Here is an 18,727-nt window from a genome sequence, read left to right as displayed (position 1 = left end):
AACCACCACAAGACTTTACCTGGATTAATGTGAATCAGAGCATTTACTTCCCTACTTGTAAACTACATGCATTTAGAAAGACCTGCTTGTATGCATAATGTGTTTTTCTTTAACTTGCACTCAGCACCCCAGTGCTGACTTCATTTGCTTTGCTACTACTGCAACTGGATATGAAGAAAAATCACCTGTTGTGCAGCTGCATAATACTGTTTCTCCTCTCTTTGGTGATTTCCCTCTTTGAGGATTTGCTTATAACACCCCTATGAGATAGTGGAGGTAGCAGCAGCCTTGCATTACAGGTGAGAAAGACCAGAAGGACAACAGAGTCAAACAAACAATTAAAGGCTGCACAAAGCTTCCATAAAAGAGCCAGCACTTGAATCCTTGCACTGGAGCACACCGTCCTCTCCCCAGAACACGAGCACCACGTGTTTTAGAAGTTTCAGAAGCTACACATGAAGTGTTTGGAACCTGATACCCTGCCTCTCCCTGTGGTTCTGTTGACACGGCTCGTGGCTTAGCGAGGTACTTACTTTTGTAAGAATTCATCAGACCCATAAACACTCAGAAGGAATTCCTCCTGGGCTGGGTATTGATTTGTGTGGTGGAGGATCTCCACAATTAAGTCGTGAGTGATACAGCCAGCTGTAAATAAAGATAGCAAGGAAAATTAATAGTAGCTTGCTAGAGAATTCCAGGCTACATACTCGGGCAAAGAAAATAAGGGTTTTTTTCCTGTAATTCCTAACAACTGCTGCAGACTAGCTCCATCAAGAGGAATTAGGTCAATACACACTTGATTTTACTTTTTTTTTTTAAATTTTGCTTCAAATATCCTACATGACATGGAATCTATGTCCATTTAGAGGAAATGAGCAATTTGTTGGGCAGCTGGAATGAAGAAGAGATGAGCAATATTCCCAGGAGGAAAGGAACAGACAAATGGCAATTTTTTTTCTTTTACATTTTCCTGATGAACATTTTGGTACATTTCCAAGGATGCAAAAGTTGACTCTGTAGCCACTTATGACATGAAAAGGCTCCAGAATATTACTTGATATTGTTTCTGCTGTATACACCCTTTTAGCCACAACAAAGAAGTAAATTAATATGCTAATTTTTTAATATATGCAATATATTATATTATTTAATACCTGTGTAGCCACATAATAATACAAAAACATACATAATCCCTTTCCATTAGGAAGTTCTATGTCAGTTTTCACAACCTGCTGTTCAGAAACACTTTAGCATTTTGAGACTTTTCTCCAGGTCCCGTTCAGCTCTTTAAGCCATTTTCCAACACTTGCCAATGCGTTTCCTCTCTGTCCATTTTAGAAGAATTGATCAAAAATGGAAAAGAATAGTTGCATGATCTAGAAGCACATCTGATAAATTTGGTCTTACGTTTAAGGGGATGGGAAGGCTTCAGAGAACAGCTGGCATTTCTAGGGGAGGGGGTTATGACAGAAACAAAGCTGAAATACAAGAGAAGGTTACCATAGCTTGTTTCTTGCTTTGGTTTGGTTTTTCCCAGGGAAAAACAAACGCATGAATGGATTCAAAACCTCCTCCTGAAAATGCTCATTTTCTCTGCAAAACTGTTTGGTTTTTTGTTTTTTTTTTTCTCAAAAAGACACTTCAATTACACTTTTTTCTACTGCTTTTACCAGTTTTAAACATTTAACCTTCTGAGAACTCGCCATTTTAAGCAACTCAGCTGGTTTGACATGTAACCTCTGGTGCTTGTTCGTTAAATTTATCCAGTCCAGAAAATGAAGAATGGCACAGAATCTTGAATTAAAATTGTAACATACACTTTCTTCAGGTCACTCATTGGAAAAAATCCAAAACTTGCTAGTATCACTCACTTGCACTCTGTAGACCCATTCTCCCTTCCTTACTCTGAAAAATGTTCTTGCCTAACTGAACAATACTTTTTATCAGATGGGGCAAAAAAGAGTACTCCCTTCCCCTACTTTAACCTTGCTGCTTGCCTGGTCTAATCAAGTTTAGGATAAATAATACTCAGCCTGTTACAGTCAAATCATTCCTTGAAAACTGAAGAAATTATTCATAAAAAAAGAGAAAAAGACAAAAAGAGACTATCACTTAGTGAAGCAGCACAGGAAGAGAGGGGGAAATAAGATTTATTTTATTTTTGCATATGTTGCAGAAATAAAAATTATGAGGGCTGGAATTAAAGATTCGCCCTTTAATCACAGATACAGGATGCACAGGAGCAGTGGCAGCTTCTCACAGTCTTTAATGATGGAATAATTTAGGCTGGGAAGAACCTCTTTCCCTGCAAAGCTGGGTGCACACTGAATTCAGACCTCCTTGTTCAGGGTTTTGTCTTGTAAGAACTTAAAAATCTCCAAGCCTGGAGACTACACAAACTTCATAGGCAAACTTTTCCAGTTTTTAGTTATTCTCCTTTATTATTTCCACCTACTTGGAATTTCTCCTTTCATTTGATGACTTGTGTGCTTCCCCAGACCAGTATATAACCTCAGTCACTTACCATGCTGAGAAAGAAGCAGAGGATGTGGTGAAAAATCTGTCCAAACGCTGATCCTGAATTTTGTTCCACCAAGGATATGCTCTGGGAACCTTGTTGCGATACTCCAGATTTTGCCAGTATTAGTCTTCAAATCAAAAGCGGGATAGGCATTCCTGATTCTGAAAAGAACACGTGGAGAAACAATGTCTAAATAGGTGTGCATTTTTGGCCTCTTCTGAGAGCAAGACAAAAATTCCACAAGATACATATGATAATACACAGAGAGCTGTTAGGAATAAAGTTCTGTGGAGAGAAATGGCAGCAACTCAAACTCTGTTTTCATACATTAATGAGGTACACATCAGCATACATAATTACATCTTTTACTTCTAGGGAAACCATCAGCAAAATCTTCATGAACTTGACAGAATCCCTGCTGAGCTTGACCTCAGTGAAACCAAAAGGAGTTTAAACAGAGCCTTTGGTGTACACTGAGTTCAGTAGAAATAATAGTGCTCAAATATGTACTTAAATAGCAGAGTTTTAACGCAGAACTAACCAAGAGCACACGCACACACAGCTGCAGCTAGTACATCTGGTCAAAATGAATACAGGAACATGCTTCTTATGTGAAATCTTAAGGAGTGTCTATTTCCACAACTCTCTCAAATCCAAACTGAATTCCTCATTACTAAAACCCTGGGTATTTATGTAAAAGTCTGTAGAGTGCAGTAACAGTTACGGTCATTGAGTCCCTCTGATATACTGTTAACTATAAAATATATTGCCCTTCCTCCTTCCAATTACCATAGACTTGCAGAAACTAACTCCTCCTGAGGTCCCATTTTCTAATGAACACTGGTCATTATGGTCTGTCATCTGGGACTAAACCTGCTTTTTAAGCAAATACACTCTGCAGCTGCAGGTAAGGGTACATAGTGTACCAACCAGATGAAGCTTTACATTTCACTAATTGACCTGAATATTTAGCAGCTAAACCCAAACATCCCGTTCTAAGCATCCTGCCTTCTCTTTTGTTTGTTAGTTCACACAGCATTTTGTAGGTCCTTGGTTGGGAGTGTTTTCTAATGTCTCTTGTAAGTGTATTTTGAACCCCAGCTCATTCACATAAAAGTCTTCACTTCTGTGTTACCTCCTGCCTCAGAGCTGCTGCCCAAGTCTCTTAAACTACCATGTGAGCTACTCTTTTGTGCCATGCATTTCTGCAGCAAGATAAGGCACAGAAAAAAGCCTAGGCTTGCTAAATTAATAATCCAGTGAAGCAGCCCATTCCTTACCATGAAAAGCCAGGGGGTCCAGTGTTTCAGTGGGGTGGGAGGAAATGAGGCTTGACAAGAGTACCTCCAGTACAAGGTAGATTTATACTCATGGTGAGAAACCTTTGTACGACAGAGGCTGTTTGGGTGACCTATGTAGCTGGTGTCAGTCTATTTCTTTGTGCACAAGGTACAGCTTTCCCCCTGTAACATGTTTCTGCAAGAAAGCCAAGGGCTGAATAAAACTGGAAACTTCGCTACCAGCATCAAATTACCGGGCTATGTACACACACAGGGCATGAATCACCTCCTCAACTTGCTGGCAGTCATTTCAAAACTAAGCAAACCTCATCTCCTTCCCTACCCACACACTGCTTATATTTTAGCAAAATATGGGGACACAAATTTGCTTTTCATGCTTTTCAGATAAAAAACCCATTCAGTTTCCAAAAGTGTTGATCATTTATGGCTATCTACTATTTTCATGTGATTAAAGGGCTTCTGGCCTGAGCAGGTGGGCAAAACATTGCAAAACTTTGAAAGTCTGGGTCTTCCAAAGCATAACTGAAGTACTATACAAACATTGCACAAAGAAAATCTTGCACTACCTTCTTTCTGTGCTGCAACAACTCAGCATGCTCGGAAAGTACTGACATTTAGAGGGATTTGCTATTTCACAGCATTTGACAACATGATGCGTTTCTCTGCAGTGCAAAGCACATCCTTGAAGACAGTGTGAGGTGGAGGAACTCTGCATTTTGCAGCACTGAACCCTAAGACTGTCAGCTTGCCATCTTCTGGTCTGAAACTCGCTTTAGGATGTGCTCTGAAGACACCCAGGGATGACTGTTCACTACAGCTCTGTTCAGAACTGTAGAAGTAACCTGAGAAAGGGCTTTTGGAGACTGATTTACAGTCATGCACAACCAAATGTTTCAATTATAGACTGCTACCTGTGCAAGTATTACCTAGAGAAAAACATGATGGGTTTCTAGTTGAGCTACGAGCCGGAGCTGCAAGAATGCATGATGCAGAGTCTGAATTATACATCCTGCCTCTGACATATGAAACTGCCAGCAACTGGGATTCATTGGGGACTGGGAGGATGCTCATTTGGCAAGACTGAATATGTAAGTAATGTGAAAACTGATGACAGTTTTTGGTCTTTTGGTTGCTGTGACATTTTGTCCTAAAAATGTTTCTCTACTTATTTAATAGAAGAAAAGCAAAAGCTGTTCTTATTTTAAGAGTATTTGCTCATGACACACACAAAACAAGTTCCTGTAAAACAAGAAAGGCTTATTAGTATTTATTTTTTTAGCCCTGTAAATAAACTCATCTATTCAAAAATCAGTATAAAGCTTTTCCTATAATTAGAATGTTTAGACATTAAAAAAATCTGAATAGCTGGGAGGAAAGCAGTCATGTGAAATGTGCCTTCATGCATCTCATGGTAGAAGAGTTGGGTTGGGGTTCAGCCTGATGAACTGTGGAAAAGGAAACTGAGACATGTGACTGAGTATGTTTTGAAGCTGACCATCCACCCCATTTAAATATATAATATACTCACTCTTACTTTCAGTGCAACATCAATCTGGATTTTTTGGTTGGTTGGTTTGTTTCTTTTTTTTTATTTTAAGAGAAGCAGCCTTGGCTGACCTTGAATAAAATCAATTCATTAAAGTCTAATAACAAAATCAGGATTCCATTTTCCAACTACTTTTCTGGGGGGAAAAACATGCATTTGTGCTAACAACCTGACAGTGTGATCAGTGCATGTCTACAAAAGAAAAAATCAATCTGCACAGATGGTCTAAATACTTGTAATTTTTTAGTGTTCTTGGATTTCTACACAATTTATTTTTCGGCAGAAGATTAAGAAAGTAAAAAATGTTCTATCCCATTAAGTCAGGCTATTAAGTGTAATGGTAAAATATAATTAAAGTGGGTTTTTTCACTTGCTAAGTCTCACTTTTCATCATGACAGTATGTGGCAAGTCTGTTCTTCAGTCAGTTCCTCCAACCCTTATTTTCCTGCTCAGAGTTACACAGGCACTAATATTGTCCAAGACAACGACAGAAAAAGGACAGAAAGTTTTGTGCACTATAAGCCATCAACAGCGAAGAGTTAAATGTACTTATCATTAATAAAGCAGAGAGTTAAAAGAAAGTATTTTTTTAATTAATGTTCCTTTGTGGCTTTTAATATTTAGAAGTGCTTTCTAATAATTAGAAGTGTTTCCTTATTTAAGTGGATACTGGAATTACAGCATTGTTCAGGACTGCAGAGTGTGGCTGTATGACCTCAGGTGGATGCCAGGTGCCCACCAAGCTGCTCCACCACTCCCTTCTGCATCAGTACAAGGGAAGGGGGAGAAAAGATGGGAAAAAACCCTACTGGGTCAAGATAAAGGCAGCTGAACAAAAGCAAAAGCAATGGCCGCACATGCAATTAAGGGAAGACAAAATATTCTCGACTTCCAAGCAGCAGGCAGTGTCCAGCCTCTTTCCAGGAAGAAGGGCTTCAGACAAATGTCATAATGAATACTGCTCAGCAGTAGCCACCTGGTGCATTATCCACACCTTTCAAGCCGCCAATACACAGCCCAGCCCTATGAGGGGATAATTAACTCCATCCCAGTCAGCCTCAATACACAGGGATAACCAATCCAATTAATGTAAGTAAGTGAAATGTGATAGTTGGCTGAAAACAACTTTTTCATTACTTACTTCTCCACAGCGTTGCAAAAACCAACTGTGTTCTCATTACTTCCTTGATTTGCTTCAATCAGCTGGATAGACCAACGTGCAGCCTAAAAATACCAAAAAGACCCCAGAAGAAACAGGGCTGAGTTATTTAGATACCAGGAGCACAAGGACCATAAGACTAACCTTGAATTTTGTTCCATGAGAGCTTATCATTCCTTCCCTGACTTGATGGAGTTTCAAATAAACACAAATGGCCCCATTTAGACTGCACCCTCAATGCTTTCAGAAATCACAAAGCATCAGCTACCCTGGGTAACAACTGTTTTTCCCCTCCATGCAGAATATCAGGAATTTCAGGAAAAGCTTTCACAATTCACTGGGTATCAAGGCACAGATAACTGCAAAGGCAGATACTTAGTTTACAAAAGGGAGAAGGACAAACTGAAGCTTTATGCTTCAGTGTGTTTTAATCCTTATTTTCTCTTTTTCTGCCCTGGCAGGAAGCTCAGCATCCCCTCAAACTCCATAAACCTGTCAGGTAAGTCCCTAATGCAGGTAAGAGGGAGCCAGTGGACGCTACTGAACATGAAAAATCCCCACATACTTCCCGTGAACTTGGGGAGCAGAGGTCTGAGCCACTACTTTGGGTCAAGCATCCCTTTGTCTGTTTGCCTTAAGTACTCTTCAGGCAGAACATTACCTCCAGAAAAGAACTTAATACTCTTACACCTGCAAGCCCTTTCTACTCTTGTAGGTGGAGACATTACAAGGCTTAACTCTATAAAAGCTTTTAAACCCCTTCAGCAAGAGAAGTGACATGTCACAGAAGAGGAAACTGAGATGTGGCAAAAGGTTTATTTTATAATTTGAATAATAATTTATATAAAAGTATGGAAACTTATAAAAAATAACTAATAAGCAGAACTTAAGGTTCTTTTTGGCTGGACAAGAAAGTGCAATATGCATTAAAAGATGCAGGGTGGGAAATTTTAGTTATAGTTTAGAAGATGGGATGATTATAAAAGATGATAGATCTGCTGGGAGCTGGCTGGTGGGGAAATCACAATGGCAGAACTGAAAGCTCAAAAGTCAGAAACCTTACGTCAGTACAATGAGACCCAAAACTGATGGTATATAGTATTCTCATTACCCACAACACCACACAAAGCATTAGGAGAGTGTTTATGAAATTTAAAGATGCTAAGGGGGAATCATCAGTAGAGGGGAAAATTGAAATTGTCTGGTAGGAAAAACAGTGGATAAACCTGAGGGTGTAAATAAGAGAGTAAAATTAAATTTAGCAATCAAAATCAGTGGTCCATCATTCCCTGGTTCTAAGAACTGCTGAAAAAGATCCTTCAAAATCCAGGGAAAATAGAACACCTCCACTGGTTCCTTGTTTCCATTTTGGTTAGGCACCTACCTTACAATTCACCTCATCAGACAGTAATAAGAACCTCTGGAGGACGTTCACTATTCAGAAATTATGAGTGATTTGGTAACAGCAACAGCCTCCCAAAATTACCTACTCATTACAAAAACCCCACAAAACCAACCAAAGGCTCCTTTTCCACCTCCAGCTCTGTCCTTGCAGAGCAGGTACAGTGCCCTGGAAAAAGTACATGGAAAAAGAGCAGTAGCCAATAAATGAAAAGCTGAGAAAATTAATCCACAGGTAAGAAAAGATGAGGCTGGAACACAGCATTAAATGGGACTGAAGGTGTTACAAGAGCAAAACCACAACTGCAAACTAAGGAAGGCAAAACGGAGAGGAATTGAGCAAGAAAAAAGGGACAAGTCTTGGAATGCATGATTTGCCACAAGGACGTGTGTATGAATCCTCAAATCCTCACACCTTGAAGAAGAATATGATTAAATAATTACTAAAGGAAAAGAGGAGCCTGACAGCCCAAAGCTGCAACCTGGATCCTCCCTTGCAGGACACAGGAGTAACATGGGAGCTCTCTGCTTTTTTGCATCTTTGCTGGCAGCATGTCTGAGTGATTCCTAATGGCAAACAGGAATCCTGTGCAGCCTAGTAATAGTCTGCACATCTGGAATATACCATTGCTAAGTCACTCAAATTCATTCTGGTGGCAGAGGTATATAAGGTAGATAAATAGCTCCAGCTCCATTGCTGAGTCATAGGGATGAGAGCTTTAGTTTGGCCATGTCCTCTTTTCACATGTCCAGAAACTTTACTTTCTTCTTCTTGCATATAAAGGTAAGATGTTAATTACATGATCACATTATTTTTCAGCAGTACTTGAGGCTCCATGCATTGCAAACATCTTAAAGAGAGCAGTAAATGAGACAGAACTGCATATGGAGAGAAGCAATGACAACAGGGATGAAGCAGCTGAATGCATCCCTTGATGACTGGAATCTTTTTTCATCCATAGACTTCTCACATTATGCTAATCAAGTCACCTAAACTATCCTTCCAAATATGAACACTAATAGTGTATTTCTCATTTTTGGAGCACCCAAAACAAAATCATGATGTTTGGTCTGATGATGGGACTTGGTTGAAGAGATGAGTCTTGTTAGTTACTCTGAAAACATCAGAATTCAAAAGTAGATTCTAAATATCATAGATGGAGTAGTTAAATATATTAGACACTTTCTAGGTTTTATTTTCAGTTTATTTTCAGTTTTCTTTCTAATATGGAAAAAAATAACATCTCCTTTCACTGGGATGTTATGAAGAGAGTTTCCTTTACTATTTCTATTTTTGAACATCTGACCTTTAATGACAAGGCCAGAAAAAATTAATGTTTTCTTTATTACACTGGGCATATTTTGGTTAGCACACATTAAATAAAGCTTAGGGCCATACAACTGCATCCAAGAGCTAAGGATCAGAATACCAGTGTGATTGCAGCAGTGTGAATATTTCATCTTGCCCACCTATGGCCCACCTCAGCTCTAATCTTCATGTCTCAGCATCCTTTGTATTTCACTCTGAAGTCTTGGTTCTCGTCTCCTACTACTTGGATGCATTATTTACTTGTTCTGGACCTCACAAATCCAACTTGTGCTCATTCTTTTGCTGCGGTGTTCCACTTTTCCAACTTTTCTGATTGTCTCACTCGGCATCAGGTCTGTCACCCCGCAGCACTTTCGGTCTTTTCCAAAACTCCCAGCCCAGCAACAGTGAGTAACTGCTTTACAGCCTTTTTTTGCACTTCCCTTTCTCGAGTTTCTCTCACTCTTATTTTCCCTTATCATCTCAAGGTTCAGCTGCCAGCCCCTTGCCTTGGCTCTCTTTCTATCCTGACATGGCTTTTTCTCCCTGAAGGAATTCCTGTGACCACACTGATTTTATGCTACAAATCAATTCACTCCTCTCTCCCATTTCTTCCTCTTTGAGCTAAACAGCTCAAATACTTCCCTGACTTAATCAAATCCTCCCACACACTCGATTGTAGTCGCCCTTGACTCACTGAGCTCTTCTCTTCCCTCCCCTATAATTCTCTCCTCCTCCGTCACAGAAGCGTTTCTGCCTGTTCTTAAATGCTTGCTTCCTCTAGCACCTCTTCTTCCCATCCCAGGATTTAATCTCCTCCTGCTCATTTGTATCCCACTATTTTCTGCTTTTCTCCTGAGAAGGCTTGTTCTTTTCATCATCATGTCAGCATGCTTTAGTTTTCCTATAATGAGTAAAAAGCAACAACAGCCTTTTGTCTCTTCACCTATTCTTCCCCTCCTCTTCTGTATTCATCACGGAAATTCTAAAATGAGGTGCACAGGATTAGTCTTAAGAGTTCTTGTCCTCAGATATATTTCCCCCTGCTGCCTTCCCATCTGTCTGGGCCTGCATATGTTTACTTTTATAGTTCTCCTTATTCAGAGACATAGAAACAAGTCAATCAAATGTCTCTTCTCCTTTGCTTTATGATACTGTGGTCACTGGGATTTACAAGCAGCAGGTGAACCTAAACTGTCTTTTAATATTCATGGTGCAGAGGTATCCTGTAGGCTATTTCAGGATTCCTATAATGATTCAGAATGCTAACAAGGACTGGAGGAAAGGGAGGATTTATCATTTTCTTTTCCCTTCTCCATATCAGGATTTTGAAAGAAAGAAAATGAGGACAGATATAACATCACAGAGAATCATGGGAGTCCCATAAGACACAGTTATTAAAAATGGCAAAAGCACAAATAGAGCTATGAACACCTGATGAAGGAAGAAAAAAAGATAAAGGATTTGTTTCAGACCGACAGCTAAAAGACAGAGTGTGTGTCATAGGATCCAGCTTCCACAGTTAGAGTAGATGTGTTTATTTTTAGAAAATAATTATGCACATGGAAGTACATGCAGAACATGGTGAAGGCAGGATGGGCTATGTTTCATCTCTCAGGATCAGGATATGTCAGACAGACTAGACACAGAGAAAATAATCTGGCTCAACAAAAAAAAAAACCCCAACAAAACAGATTCAACATAATGTATTGTTATTTTGAATCTCAGGTTTCATATCAGACCATAAAGATTAGTCATCTTACCTTTCAAACACAACTTACTCTACATTTCTGTACTTATCCTTCTGTGGTAGTTTTATGGTTCAGTGAGCCATAAAATGAGCCTACTGGAGCATTCTAGACCATAATCTAGATTCTCTTCTGGTATAAAATGCTTTTGCTTCCCCTGAGGCATAAATGTTTTATTTTTCATAAGGTCTTTAAATTAAGTGCTTCTAATCCATGTTGCAACACTGTGAGTGAATACACAAAGTACAAGGCCACAAACAAGAACAAAAAACTTTAAGTACTGTTAACATAAGAAAATGTAAATACCTCTCTGTCATGTCCAGAGCCCTGGGGCTGGGCAGGTCCTATGCTGCATCTTCTGGAGGTGTTGGTTAAAAAAGCTTCCCCATTTCCACCTTCTTCTCTCACTTTTTGTCCAAATGGATAATTGTCTAAGAAAACAGGACTTGGAGCATCCAGATTGTCAAAGCCTATCTGAAACCCCAGATTTATGTTGCCTGTTCCTACATTTGAAACTGAATTTACACTATTCCTTCCATGGAGTTCTCTCTCGAGAACTTTGTAGGGGTGGGAATCCACCACAGAGAAGTTTCTGCAATCAGGTAGCAAAGAAGATCTGAAGCCAACCATGGGTGGCACGGTGCCTTGCTGCCAGTGAGAAACTGGATTTCCAGGGTAAAGTTCTCCATAAGCAACGAGAGGCTGACCATGAAGATGCTGGTCAGGCACAGTGCGATTGAAAAGGTCTGACGGGAAAAACATTTCTTCGTGGTGATGTGGATGAGATGAGCCATAAAAAAAAAATTCATTGCTGACTTCATCAACAATTCGATCGAATCCTAGAGGGATGTCTCCATCAGAACCAAAATGGTACATTGGGGAAGATGCCTGGTCCCCAGGCTGTCCTTCACAGAACTCACTGTGTGAGAAGGGCACCCTCCCAAAGTGTGCCATGGCTGATCACTTCAGTCCTTTTGGTCCTCAGGAAAGTCTCAGAGTTCCAAGGTCAAGAGAGCAATGTTTGGACCTGGAGCTACCTGAAATGAAGCACAGAATGGAAGTTAAACCCCAAAATATATAATGTAATGAAAGCACTACAGTGCTTTGGTCTTTTTTGCTTTAGAGCTTTCTCCAGAGAGTGGAAATATTTTCTTAAGGTGAAGTTAGATTATTCTTTTGTCTGATCCTTATTTCCAGACATATTATTATTACTATAGTTGTAATAATAATGCCAATAACAAATTACTACTATTATTATTATCCTCAACTCCTAAATAATAGCAACAAGATGCCTGCAACAACTGATCTAAATATTAAATACTAATTCTGACAAATATAAAAGAAAATCTCCATGCTTTTCCCCATAATTTATACACTTGCAAAGCACACAATTCAGGAACATAAATCCAGCAGTTAGGAAGGCTTTGTCTTAATGGTTGTCAATTTCATTCACATTTTCCTCTTTTTTGTGCTTCCAATTCCTTCATATTCTACCACTTTTTATCTTAGTGCAATCAGGTGAAGAAAGTTAAGTCAAAGAATACAGAAGACATGGACCTCCAATTAATATTCAAAACACTACACCCCAAAAGCTAGGATACAGCATATATATAGGGGGAAAAAATGATAAATAAATTAATTTCAGGGTTTTTCTGTTTTTTTGTTTTGCAAAAGAAATTTATCTTCGAAGCCTGAGGCTGGACTTGTTTTAGCAAATTAACAGGCAAGGGCATGAGCTTCTGCAGCTCCATCATTAATGTTGTTACTAGCAAACTTCCTGATCTGATTTTGGCATGTGCCAAGTACTCCTATGGTTCAGATGGGCAGCCTGCACTGGAAACTGCTGCCAGTAGGCATGAGGATGTATTTTTTAGGAAGGGAGTTTAGTTCTACAACCAAAGTCTATTCTGGGCCATTTGCCCTCAAGGCCTTGGCCTGTTTCATTTACTGACACAGATGTAGCCTAAAACCCACAAATGACACAGAACAGCAGTACTACACACTGCACACAGTTGTGCTGGAGTACATTATCACCTAAAAGAAACAGAAACATCTGATTTAATAAGTCAATAAAAAAATGTATTCCCAAGCAGGAATGGAAAAAGCTATTGAGATAAAAAGTGTGCTCAGAAATTGCTAAAGCTTAGCTCCACAAATAGATTTTCCATTAAGTCTCCAAGATACTGTATTAGTTTAGATAATAGCATCTTGCAATGAAAATCTGCGTTACAACAAAAGGTATTCATCCCAATTTTATTTATTTTTGTTTCATTTTAAGTCAAACTCTAGGTGACATAAGCTTCTGTCACCCAGAGTGTGGAATGAGAAGCGAAATGAAAACTTAAACAGGCTGAAATAAAACCTGCAACTCAGAGGCTGGGCTACTCTTTCAAACACTCCACTTAGTAATTCTATGTGTTGCGTGCTTTGGTTTGCTTTAGCAGGGTTGAAAAAAACCCCACATTTATGAAACTACACCAGGCCACACAACCAAAATGATGCATACCACTCTGAATGGTGATATAAACTGCAATTATGGTTTTGCAGCTTTCTCTCAGAATGAATCCTGAAGTCCACTATGCTTTTAGATAAAGATGACACCATTTAAAAAAAAAAAAAAAAAAAAATCGTAACAGGAGTTTCTTGTATGAAATTGTTCCCATTTACAGCTTTCTCCGTTTTTCATTTCTACAGCAGGTAAATAAAATAAAGAAAACAAGAAATAAAATTATATAGCCATTAAATCAAGAAGTATAAGGTCTTTTACTGGTTTTTTAATTCATCTTAAAAATTGGAATATTTCAGGAAAATATAGAAGATAAAATAATGAAATCTCCCTCCAGTCCCATCTTCCTTAAAAAAGCTTGGCTGTCTGGAAGACTATAAGGCCCAGAAAATACAATACCTTTTACACCCTTTCAACTGTTTCTAAAATACTTTCCTTGAATTTCAAACAAATTCTGTTTACGATGACACATAAATGTCTAACATAAAACCTTGCTCATTCACCACTGTGGCTTTCTGTAACCTCTGCACAGACAAATATTCACACACAGAGCCCAGCTCCATCTGTGTGTATATCAGTGCTTGTCTACTTGCTGTCCAGGAGAAGTATTGCTTTCCTGCTGGAAACACACAGAGTTTAGCTGCAGTGCCAAAGGCTGCTCTGTGCATCCTGCCCCTGCTCTCCTCGCTGGGCTGGGAGCCCACCTGGATCAGGGCACAGGGAGGGTCTGGCAGGGAGCAGACAGTGGGACAGCCTGGTTTGTAGCATGGTACCTCTTTCATATAGGCTTGTGTTTAAAACTGACCCCGGAGAGTGGAAGCTCAGCATGCTGTGGTGCAAGTATCGGTGGTGTAAGTTGTGCTAGTTTGGTCAGAATCACCAGGCTCTGTATTTGGGCCTTTTCAAAGCAGCATACAAGGTTCAGGGAAGAATCTGGCTCTTTGCCAGCCACTATTTCACCGAGTCTTGTCAAGCACAGTGATAAAACAATTTTCAAAAATCACTAAAGAGGCAAAATTTATATGATTTTTTTTATAAAACACTTAAGTTTTTAGTTTAGGGGTTTTTTTTGCATTGTGGTTTCTCAATTCGCATTGAATTTTGGAGGGTTTGGCTTTTTTCTCTTACAGCTCTGAAGTCCTCCTTGTCCTTTTGAATGACAGCTGTAGTTTCACATAATCATGTGGTTCTGGGATCAGGGGTTTTAAGGGAGAATCCCAGCCAATACTGTAAAATATCCACTACAAACCAAGGGACTTGAGGGTCTCACGGCATTGTAAGCACACGAAAACACTTTCCACACTTGGACATGCACATGAATCCTTGTAAAAAACTTGGCACACTGCAGGCTCGATTCTCCCTTTTACCACATCCCAGGAGGAGATGATTGGATCACTTGCTAAGCAGTAAGAGTATCTGCTGAAACTCCTTACCTGAAACACAACTTGTTAGAAGGATGTACAGCCTCCTGTGCCTTGCTGCTCACAGACACTTTCAGCTGCCCTATGTGCTTTCACTATCAAGGAGGCGTAACTCTTCCCTCAGGAGCTTTCCTTCCTGTTTAACCGGTTCATGGCGGTGATGATTCTTTTCCCAAGTCATCCCTCAGGGAAAATTCCAGCTGCAGTAACAATAAAAAGGTAACACCTTATCTATTCTCTTTCTTGATTTGGAAACCCAACCATACTTTTTATTTTTTTTTTTTTAAATATAGTGGTAGGTTATCTCACACTTTCAGTGCTAGTTTCCAACATGCTTAAAATAACAACTTCATTGAAGGGAAAGAATTGCCTCTTAGGAACACTTCTGCCCAAGACAGGATTTTACTCTACTCCATCTTCACACAGCTTCCACCTACATGCTCCGAAAGGAGCTCCCAGCTCCAACCACAGGGGAGGGGGACAATACAAAACTCTGATGGCAGAGTGGCCCTCTGGCTTTGGCTCCTCAGTGTGCAGAGCTGGGGTAGTACAATGGTAGAAGAACCTCCCTTATGTTGGGATGTTTCCCAGGGACCAGTGGGGACTTGGCTCTCTGCAAAGGGCCTGAAGAGCTGGAATAAACACAGCACTGGCCACGTCCATCTTCCGAGACCTCAAAGAGCCCAGGACCCTCCATAAAAGGGAGCAGCAGAGGCCACTCCAGACACAACACAGAGGGAGTTCCCTCAGGGACCATTTGCCTTCACACTTCATACCATTCCTTAAAAAGTTATAAATTGCTCCACTGAAGTGGCTATTCAGAATTCAAACAAATCCCAAGGTTGTAACAGGCACGGAAATACCCTCAGAAACAACGAGGGAATAAGTGTCAACAAAACTGTATTTTGGTTAGAAAAAGCCATGCAATAAGACTGAACAGATAAGGATAAAGCATATAAAGTTAATAATTAATATCAGATATCTTATATCTGAAAAACTGAAGTAATAATTTGATAAAGCACTACAGGAAAAAAGCCCTAGCCTTTAAAGCATAAAAACTGTCAACAATGTCACTGTGATTTAAATGCAGTTAGACAAGGACAAAACTTATTTCAGTTGGTGAAAGGTGATGCCTTTTTTGTCATATATTCATATATTCTCCATATATTCTCAAAATGTCAACTTGCTCCACAAGCTATTTGGTGGCATTTGTGCTGTACTGTACTCATTTCCAGTGATTACTGTGAAGTGATCCTGAGAGAGAGGAACACACCAATTTTAGGAGCTGCCATTTCAGAGTTTGTGGCAGTGGGGTGTTGCTTCACCTCACGGCGATTGGGCACAGCTAAAGGAGGAGGATTGAGAAAACAGGAAACGCGCATGGGAAGAGCGCCTATTCCCAAGCACACACAGAAGGCTACACACATAACACAAACCGAGCTGGGACCCCTCTGCCTCTCTCCCCACGGTGATTTCTAGGAGAAGGCTATGAAGGGTTTTTTTGGGAAACACTGAACATTTTCAGAATTTTCTCAGGCTCTTAGGGTGGCTATTTTTCTGTTTCGTGCTTCCCATTAAAGGAGCAGACAGGGAACTGCTGAGTCACTTTCTACCCTAATTCCTCCTAGAACTACCAAGAGTTGTCTCCTCCTCTTTCGCTGGCATGTGGGACAAAATCTCCAGCGACAAAGAGAACTAGACAGTCCCTGGGATGTCTCCTCTACTCCTGTTAGATACTCTCGCTGCTCCACCACCCGGCAAGAGCGGCAGCTCGCTCAGATTAAGGAAGAATCGTGGATTTGATTTAGCTGTGCACTTTGGAGCCAGGTCTGATACGGAGCTGCAGGGAAAGAGCTGGCAAAATAATCACCGCACCCCCCCCCAGAATGGAACACACTATCTTCAGCAGGCTTTTACTCACAGTGGTGCTTCACGGGCAGTTTGGAGCTTTCTGAAACAGCACTCTTGCGTCTGAAGCCTCCAGGCTTCGAGTAATAATAGGCTTGCAAAGGGAATGCAGCAAAGTGTTTTAGCAATCCGTGGGGATGGAAACTGGCTAAACAGAGAGGCAGCGAGGAAACTGCTCCATTTCATAAAAGCTGCGTCCTTCTGTGCTACTATTCTCCAGTGCCACCTACTGTTATTTCCCCAAAACTGTGAGGCAGGGAATAGAGATCATTGTGTCGAGCTCGGTGGCAGCTAAGCTTTATGTCTGGCTACAGGGAACACCGTCTTATCTATCACCATCGCTGACAAATATGGTCCCTCTGAGAAAGCTGTTCTTTTTGGGAAAGATTCATGATTGCTGAGGTCCTGCTTGAAGAGGGTGTGATATTTCTCCTGGAGCAGTGTATCAACAAAACTTCATAGATACATCAGGGTTTTTCCATGTGCTGGCAAGAACAAATGCCAAGATGTTGTGTTTAAGCAGCAGCTGAACAAGAATACTGGTTAAAAAAAAAAATTAAAAAGATTTTGTTTTGTATTACAGGCCCTTATTTCTTTCTCACAAGTTTCATCAAGCAGGGGTTATGCCTTCCTACCTGTTAAGTAAAACCCAGCAGAGTAGATGCTGCCGGGCAAAGAAAATAAAAGTTGCAACAGACACAGTACAGCGGTTGAGTCACTACAATGATTCATCGGTAAAGGAGACATTTGTTGTAAAGGGCAAGAAGGACTTTCAATTCTGAAAACACTCCTCACCCTCTGTTTACTCACACAGAACAAGTAAGGGAAAGGACGGAGAGGAAAGAGGGGGCGGGAAGAAAAGTTCCACTTTTATGAGAAAAACAAATTGAAAAAAAAAATTGTTTAACATAGAAAACATTTTCACAGGCTCTGATGACACCTACACGTAATATACAAAGTTACTAAGTTACCAACACCCTCCTGAGGTTTGAAATAGGCTGTTGTGAAAGATCAACCTCCCAGCCTGCACACACTGACTGCAAAGCTAGCTAGGACTAAATGTAGCCTACAGAATTTAATCTCTCCTTTTATTTGAACATCTTTTGTACTTTGATCCTCTGAAAGGAACAGCGCCCTTCAACAGAGTTGTTCCTGGCAGAAACAATTACTCCAGCTTTTAAAAAAATCAAATCGCTGAAAAAATGAGGTGCTGAAATGTAGAACAGTCTTACTGTACACTAAAATACACAGTTAAAATTAGACAAGCAGGCAATTTTTATGTGTATACATACAGATACACCCACACTCGTGTATGAAGGCTTATGTATGTGTATCTAAACACACATGTATATGCATGCAAGTGTATATACGTGTACACATACAGAGATCTCTCTATGAAAGCCTAAAATATGTGCATACATACAAACGTCTATTGAATGCTAAGTGACCCAAGAAGAGAGCTTAAATGATTCAGAAAAGAAATCAAACCACAAGTTTCAGCTGAAAGTCAAAAACCCTGAAGCTGAGGAGCGCTTAAAGTCAAAGCTTTTGCTCATAAGGCTTCATAAATTTCACTTAGTTTTCTTCCATTTCTCTTACCTTCTCTGATTTTTCCACTGCTGTCTTTTGCTGTTCTTTCTGTCTTCCCAGCCCAATGTGTCTGCCCAGTGGCTTTCTGGGAAACTCACTCCGTCACTCCAGTGTATTCAATAGAGTTTGTTGACCTTCTAGAAACTGTTCATACCACAGACTGTACAAATAGAAAAACAGCCTTGTGATACTGGCACACTGGTAAGGTAAGCTCCTAGCCATGACAGCAGGCTTTCCCTATAGAAAATTTAGTGAGCTGGCTCATCACTGTTCCCAAGACCCCCTTCCACTGCAGCTCGTGGTGCTTGGGCCTTCT

The 18,727-nt window shown here is 40.1% G+C and overlaps 1 protein-coding gene across 4 annotated transcripts in view; it reads right to left on the bottom strand.

Moving 5' to 3' along the window:
• The window catches only part of PIK3C2G (phosphatidylinositol-4-phosphate 3-kinase catalytic subunit type 2 gamma), a 197,216-nt gene extending 178,707 nt beyond the window's left edge, over positions 1-18,509 (bottom strand). For 2 of the 4 annotated variants that reach the window (XM_048302295.1, XM_048302298.1), the window contains exons 1-6: positions 18,421-18,509; positions 14,926-15,113; positions 11,293-12,023; positions 6,511-6,593; positions 2,525-2,682; positions 534-645 (exon numbers count right to left, since the gene is read on the bottom strand). In XM_048302295.1, the coding sequence (XP_048158252.1) occupies positions 534-645; positions 2,525-2,682; positions 6,511-6,593; positions 11,293-11,940 (1,001 nt within the window). In that variant the 5' untranslated portion in view covers positions 11,941-12,023; positions 14,926-15,113; positions 18,421-18,509. Of the gene's footprint in view, positions 1-533; positions 646-2,524; positions 2,683-6,510; positions 6,594-11,292; positions 12,024-14,925; positions 15,114-16,834; positions 17,007-18,420 lie in introns of those variants that run through there. The other 2 variants (XM_048302296.1, XM_048302297.1) reach the window with 2 other exon arrangements.
• Positions 18,510-18,727: the final 218 nt, after the last annotated feature.

The sequence above is a fragment of the Corvus hawaiiensis genome, chromosome 4 (genome assembly GCF_020740725.1).
Source record: "Corvus hawaiiensis isolate bCorHaw1 chromosome 4, bCorHaw1.pri.cur, whole genome shotgun sequence".
NCBI lineage: Eukaryota > Metazoa > Chordata > Aves > Passeriformes > Corvidae > Corvus > Corvus hawaiiensis.
This window is presented reverse-complemented; position numbering and strand designations above follow the sequence as displayed.